The 7,568-nt window shown below is 49.3% G+C and overlaps 1 protein-coding gene across 8 annotated transcripts in view; it reads right to left on the bottom strand.

Moving 5' to 3' along the window:
* gtdc1 (glycosyltransferase-like domain containing 1) overlaps positions 1–7,568 on the bottom strand; it is a 27,157-nt gene that overhangs the window by 11,178 nt on the left and 8,411 nt on the right. For all 8 annotated transcript variants that reach the window (XR_002043163.2, XM_019279303.2, XM_027275736.1 and 5 more), the window contains 3 exons: positions 7,207–7,380; positions 2,297–2,377; positions 2,104–2,220 (listed from right to left, as the gene is read on the bottom strand). Coding sequence is in view for 7 of the 8 variants with exons in the window: in XM_019279303.2 (XP_019134848.1) it covers positions 2,104–2,220; positions 2,297–2,377; positions 7,207–7,380 (372 nt within the window). In the remaining variant the exon portion in view is untranslated. The remainder of the gene's footprint in view (positions 1–2,103; positions 2,221–2,296; positions 2,378–7,206; positions 7,381–7,568) is intronic.

The raw sequence follows: 7,568 nt of genomic DNA on the forward strand, positions 1-7,568 counted from the left end.
GACGGACAGTTGCCAGTTCCTGCATACGCAGAAACCGCACCGATCCGCCGCGTCCGATCTCCTCGTTCGATCCTCCCCATCGTGAACAAGACCCCAAATAACTTGAACTCCTCCACTTGAGGCATGGATCTCATCCCGACCGAGGGAGACTGCAACTCCACCTTTTCCGTCTGAGAACCCTGGCCTCAGGATTTGGAGGTGCGGATTCAATCATCCCAGACTGCTTCGCCTCGGCTGCAACCGCTGCAGAGAGAGCTGAAGGTCATGAGGTCGAGGGGTCAGCAGCACACACCTGTCCCATCGGAACACAGTGTTGATAGTGCACTGCTTCCCCCGCCTGAGCCGCCGGATGGTGGTCCAGAACTCCTGAAGTTGTTGCGAAAGTCGCTCTCCATGGCCTCACCAGAACGCCTCCACGCCCAGGATTTGCCTTTTGCCTCTGGCAACCGCCGTTGGTCGCACTCCGCTTTGCATGGTCGATACCCCGTCAGTGGCTTGCAGGACTGCCCCATGCCAGATCAAGGTTCTTAAGCCTCCCTTCTTCAGCCTGACGGCAATCCCGCACACGCCGGTGTCCCACCAGCTGGGTTCAGGGGGCCACCGCTCGACGGCACCGACACACTACGGCAACAGCTCCGGTCGGCCCGCCCTTCGAAATGGAGTGAACGGGCAACAAGGTCCATCGGATCCAATGTCCCCCCGCCTCCCCCAGGACATGAGCGAAGCTCTCCGAGGTGGGATTGTTGAACTCTTTCTGACAGGAGATTCAGCCAGACGTTCCCCAGCAATGGATCGTGGCCAAAGTCTGACGACACGACCACAAAGTCGATCATGCGAAACTACGGCGAGGGCGTCTGTGCAAGTCACTGTTTGGAGCACCCTTATGGTTGAACTGTGTGTCGTTATGGACAATGCCATGACAGCAAAGAAGTCACCAATCAACAGACACACCACTCGGGTTCAGATCACGGGGGGCCGTTCCTCCACAATCTGACCCCTCCAGGTCTCACTGTCGCGGCCCAGCAATGAAGCTTGAATCCCCCCCAGGAGGACGAGGAGCTCCCCAAAAGACTCCAACAAGGTGGGTACTTCTGAACTGCCATTCGGTGCATAAGCTTACAGACGACGTCAGAGACCCGTCCCCCCCACCCGAGGGAGTGCTTGAAGGGAGGCTACCCTCTGTCCACTGGGGGAACCCACGTACAGGCACCGGCCGGGGGAAACCAAGAAGCCCGTCCCACCCCCACTCTGCGCCTCTCTGGCCGGGGGCAACTCCAGAGTGTTAGAGCATCCAGCCCCTCTCAAGGAACTGGTTCTTCCGAAACCACGCTGCTCATTCGAGGCGAGCCCGACTATATCTAGCCGGTACCCCCTCTCAACCTCGTGCACGCAGCTCAGGCTCCTTCCCCACCAGGAGGTGACGTTTTCCACGTCCCAGAGGCCAGCTTCTCGCAACGAGGGGGGTCGCCGCAGGGTCCCCGCCTTCGCTGCCCGCCCCATCTCTCTTTCGCACCGCTCCCCCACCCCCCCGAGACCCCCGTACCATTGGTTTTGTGGGCCATGGGAAGGGGGGGCCATGTTGCCTTTTTCGGGCTGTGCCCGGCCGGCCCCATTGGGTAAGGAACCGACACCACCAGGCGTCGCCCAACGAGCCCTCCACCACCGAGGCTGGCTCGAAGGGGGGCCCCCGGTTGTTGGCCCGCTTGCGGCAAGGGAAAATGGTTCCGTCAGTTTGTCCATTTCATCAGGGGATGTTGGGCAAGGCTGCACTTTGTCTGGTACATCACCTAGGACTGTTTGCCTTGGGTGACCCTACAGGGCGCAAAAAGCCCCCGACACATAGTCTCGGCTCCTGGAACACACGCAAACCCCTCACCCGGTAAAACGTGCAGTTCGGAGGGGATACGTTGTTGTATATGTGTTATATATAAATATGGATAGAAAACACACACAACACACACAAGATATATATATATATTATACCTGTTGTATATGTGTTTTATATACGTTTTATACGTGTTGTATGTGTTTTATATATGTTTTATACGTGTTGTATATGTGTTGTATATATGTTGTATATGTGTTGTGTGTGTATAAACTGACCAGCGGTGCGGCCACACAATGTGCAGAGGTCTGATCTGGTTTTCAGGGTCCGCCTCACATCGCGGTCTCTGGTCTGTTCTGGGTTCAGAGGTGGACTGATATGGACCCTGCTCACACCTGTAGGGGTCGAACAACTCATTAAACATTACAATTAAAATGTATATATCGTATCTATATTTTACTTAATTGTTACCATGGCAACTCGTCCTGGGGTGTAGTGATGTTATCTGACGTCTCTCCAGGACTGCGGACGAGTTTGTGATCAGGTAGCATCCTGACAAACAACCAGAGAGAGAGACAGGTTACAACCAGAGAGAGTGAGAGGTTACAAGCAAAGACAAAGAGACAAGTTACAACCAGAGAGAGAGAGGTTACAACCAAAGGCAGAGAGACAGGTTACAACCAAAGAGAGAGACAGGTTACAACCAAAGACAGAGAGACAAGTTACAACCAGAGAGAGAGAGGTTACAACTAAAGGCAGAGAGACAAGTTACAAGCAAAGACAGAGAGACAAGTTACAACCAGAGAGAGAGAGCTTACAACCAAAGACAGAGACAAGTTACAACCAGAGAGAGAGAGGTTACAACCAAAGACAGAGAGACAGGTTACAACCAAAGACAGAGAGACAAGTTACAACCAAAGAGAGAGAGGTTACAACCAAAGACAGAGAGACAGGTTACAACCAGAGAGAGAGACAGGTTACAACCAAAGACAGAGAGACAAGTTACAACCATAGAGAGAGGTTACAACTAAAGGCAGAGAGACAGGTTACAACCAAAGCCAGAAAGACAAGTTACAACCAGAGAGAGAGAGACAAGTTACAACCAGAGAGAGAGGTTACAACTAAAGGCAGAGAGACAGGTTACAACCAAAGACAGAGAGACAAGTTACAACCAGAGAGAGAGGTTACAACTAAAGACAGAGAGACAGGTTACAACCAGAGAGAGAGAGGTTACAACCAAAGGCAGAGAGACAGGTTACAACCAGAGAGAGAGACAGGTTACAACCAAAGACAGAGAGACAAGTTACAACCAGAGAGAGAGAGGTTACAACTAAAGGCAGAGAGACAGGTTACAACCAGAGAGAGAGAGTGAGGTTACAACTAAAGACAGAGAGACAAGTTACAACCAGAGAGAGAGAGGTTACAACTAAAGGCAGAGAGACAGGTTACAACCAGAGAGAGAGACAGGTTACAACCAAAGACAGAGAGACAAGTTACAACCAGAGAGAGAGAGGTTACAACTAAAGGCAGAGAGACAGGTTACAACCAGAGAGAGAGACAGGTTACAACCAAAGACAGAGAGACAAGTTACAACCAGAGAGAGAGAGGTTACAACTAAAGGCAGAGAGACAGGTTACAACCAGAGAGAGAGACAGGTTACAACCAAAGACAGAGAGACAGGTTACAACCAGAGAGAGAGAGGTTACAACTAAAGGCAGAGAGACAGGTTACAACCAGAGAGAGAGACAGGTTACAACTAAAGACAGAGAGACAAGTTACAACCAGAGAGAGAGAGGTTACAACTAAAGGCAGAGAGACAGGTTACAACCAGAGAGAGAGACAGGTTACAACCAAAGACAGAGAGACAAGTTACAACCAGAGAGAGAGAGGTTACAACTAAAGGCAGAGAGACATGTTACAACCAGAGAGAGAGACAGGTTACAACTAAAGACAGAGAGACAAGTTACAACCAGAGAGAGAGAGGTTACAACTAAAGGCAGAGAGACAGAGAGAGAGAGAGACAGGTTACAACCATAGAGAGAGAGAGAGAGAGAGAGAGAGAGAGAGAGAGACAGGTTACAACCAGAGAGAGAGACAGGTTACAACCAGAGAGTGAGACAGGTTACAACCAGAGAGTGAGACAGGTTACAACCAGAGAGAGAGAGGGACAGGTTACAGAGTCATATAGTGTCCTGTAGAGCCCTGAGGAGTCATGCAAAGACCTGCAGAGTCACACAAAGTCCTGCGGAGTCATACAGGGTCCTGTAGAGTCACACAGGGTCCTGTAGAGTCATACAGGGTCCTATAGAGTCATACAGAGTCCTTTACAGCCCTGAAGAGTCATACAAAGACCTGCAGAGTCCTACAGTGTCCTGTAGAGTCATACAGAGTCCTGTAGAGTCATACAGAGTCCTGTAGAGTCACACAGGGTCCTGTAGAGTCATACAGTGTCCTGTAGAGTCACACAGGGTCCTGTAGAGTCATACAGTGTCCTGTAGAGTCATACAGGGTCCTGTAGAGTCATACAGGGTCCTGTAGAGTCATACAGAGTCCTTTAGAGCCCTGAAGAGTCATACAAAGACCTGCAGAGTCCTACAGAGCCCTGAAGAGTCATACAAAGACCTGCAGAGTCCTACAGAGTCCTGTAGAGTCATACAGTGTCCTGTAGAGTCATACAGTGTCCTGTAGAGTCACACAGGGTCCTGTAGAGTAACGTAGAGTCATAAGAGTCCTGTAGAGTCCTGCAGACTGAGGACTCTGATCATACTCTGACACTCGGTCACTTGAAGATCATGTCATCAACAGAAAGCAAAGCACGTCCACAGATCCTCTTCAGGTGGTCTGGACTGTGTTAACGTGGACTGTCCCTTTAACTTGGACGTCCTCTGACTACCTGATAATCTGCTCGGAGCTCCGGTTCAAACCCTGATGACATGAACCGACGTGAACCTGGACAGACTGCAGGACTCAGAGGTTAAACCTTTAGACCTGATCCCTAAAATCTGACTTTGATTACAGTTTGACGGCTTCAGTGAATCAAACTGTCGCTGATGAAACAGGAAGTAATCACATGTTTAATCTAGAGGGATGAAAACATCTGCCGGACCGACCGCCACCTTCTTCCTGTGAGGACGTCGCTCTGATCCTCATCAGTCTGATACTGCAGAGGACTTTAGGTGACTCTCAGCATCAACCACAAGTGGCTCCATATGTTTGTTTGAAGTGACTGATGAAGAGGAACGAATTAAAGATCAGACAGCGCCCAGATTTGTCTTTAATTAATACCACACACACACACACACACACGCACACACACGCACACACACACACACACTGCTTTCAGTGGTGGCACGATTATCAGACACGTCAACAGATTCACGACTAAAACACTGAAACTAAAACACAAATCTGAGTCACTGAGGTTCTTCTTTCAGTCTTGATTCTTTTGATTTATGGATCTTTGTGAATCTCACAACATTAATGGATTCTTGATTCAGTACCAAGGAAAAAGGGGGTTCTTGTTTGACACCATTTCTGGTTTAGTCAAAAGTTCAGTGGATTTAATATAGCCAACACCAACCACGCCCGATCCAAAAGAATCCACAGCAATTAATTAATCTGGTCCTCCTCTACAGCCCGACACCTGACAACCAGCAGAACCCCCGACAGCTGCACAAAGACCCACAACGCCACCCCAGGCCGAGCACAGAACAATGAAAGGTTCTGCAGAATCAGACACCTGCTGGTCACGTGGTGTCCACATTGATCCGATTGAAGTCAGGGTCCTGCTGCTCGGCCGTGATGGATGTGATGTCTTTGTGTCCCACCGCAGGTTTCTGCTGGCTCGGGTCAATCACTATTAAATTACAAAAGTCCGGCGCTCAAAGGCCGATTGATAGATGGATACCGCAAACACGCTGACCACAAAGAGTCAAAGAGGCCCGGAGCATTCACACTAACAGACTCCTTCACAAAGAGGCCTTTCAGTTGGGCTTCTTCTGTTCAAGCTTTTCTTCTCAGCTGTCTGACGGTAATACACCGACCGACCGACTGACAACTATCCTGGACGCCAGGACATACAGACAGAAAACTGAAGTGTGAAGACCTGTTAGAAAGGTTTAAAAGTTTAGCGTCAGACTTCAGGGAGTTAAAGTGTCAGATACGTGACTTTAACCCTTTTAGTCAGTTTCTGAAGTCAGCTGAAAGCAGCTGAAGTGTCAGATGAAGTTTAAGCATGAGGACTAGAGAAATCAATGTCAATTTCAGATTTCAAGATTTCAGTCCAGTGAACGTTTACACAACGTTTCTTTGAATATTAATTATCATTATTATTAGTAGTAGTATAAGATGTAGTTTGAATGTGAGCACAGCCTCTGAGACCAACAGGGAATAACGTGACAGTACCAAGGTGATTCACAGACTTTATGATGAAACATTGATCAGCAGTGAAGAGCTAACTGTGGTTAGCTCGGTCAGCCGTGTAGCTAACTGAACTGACTCAGCCCGGGATGCCAGGAGCCAAACCCGGCAAGAAAACCACCTCGGTAGGATTGTCGTCCATGCATATCATCACTTACTTCCACTGTGTGAGTCTGATCACACACATTAGCATGAAAATGAGCTGAGAAACACTGGAGGCCACACGAGAGGACAAGACTGTTTACGAGAGGACGAGTCCGCTCACGAGAGGACCCAACAAGAGGATGAGTCCGCTCATGAGGACGCCAACAAGAGGACAAGTCCGCTCATGAGGACGCCAACAAAAGGATGAGTCTGCTCACGAGAGGACCCAACAAGAGGATGAGTCCGCTCATGAGGACGCCAACAAGAGGACAAGTCCGCTCACGAGGACGCCAACAAGAGGACAAGTCCGCTCACGAGAGGACCCAACAAGAGGACGAGTCCGCTCACGAGAGGACCCAACAAGAGGACGAGTCTGCTCACGAGGACGCCAACAAGAGGACGTGTCTGCTCACGAGGACGCCAACAAGAGGACGAGTCCGCTCACGAGAGGACGAGTCCGTTCACGAAAGGACGCTAACAAGAGGACAAGTCCGAGGGAGGTTACAACTAAAGACAGAGAGACAAGTTACAACCAGAGAGAGACAGGTTACAACTAAAGGCAGAGAGACAAGTTACAACCAGAGAGAGAGAGGTTACAACTAAAGGCAGAGAGACAGGTTACAACCAAAGACAGAGAGACAAGTCTGTTTGCGAAAGGACGAGTCTGTTTGCGAGGACAAGTCAGTTCGTGAGAGGACAAGTCCATTCAGGAGAGGACAAGTCCGTTCAGGAGAGGACGAGTTTGTTCACGAGAGAATGAAAACGTTAAGGTGAGTGATACGTCTGATCTGGTACTGATGGAAGAGGATCACACTGACCTGCTGACATCAGGGAACTGGACCGGGTAGTATAGGACCACACACTTAGGCCGGATCAGCAGGTCCAGGTCTTTGGGTCTGTGGTCTGGGATCTTCTTCATGAAGGTGGAAATGGAGGACAAGAAGGACTCCATGTTGAAGACAGAGTTAAACACCACGACATCTGCCACCAGGCTGCCGACACACACAGGATGGGAATATGACAAATATATGAGGAATATATGATGCATATATTAGAAATATATGAGGAATATATAAGGAATATATGACAAACACACACACACACACACACACACACACACACACACACGTGTGTGTATATATATATATATATATGTATATGCTGTGTATATTGAAGCCAG

This window comes from Larimichthys crocea, unplaced genomic scaffold, assembly GCF_000972845.2.
Source record: "Larimichthys crocea isolate SSNF unplaced genomic scaffold, L_crocea_2.0 scaffold196, whole genome shotgun sequence".
Lineage (NCBI taxonomy): Eukaryota > Metazoa > Chordata > Actinopteri > Sciaenidae > Larimichthys > Larimichthys crocea.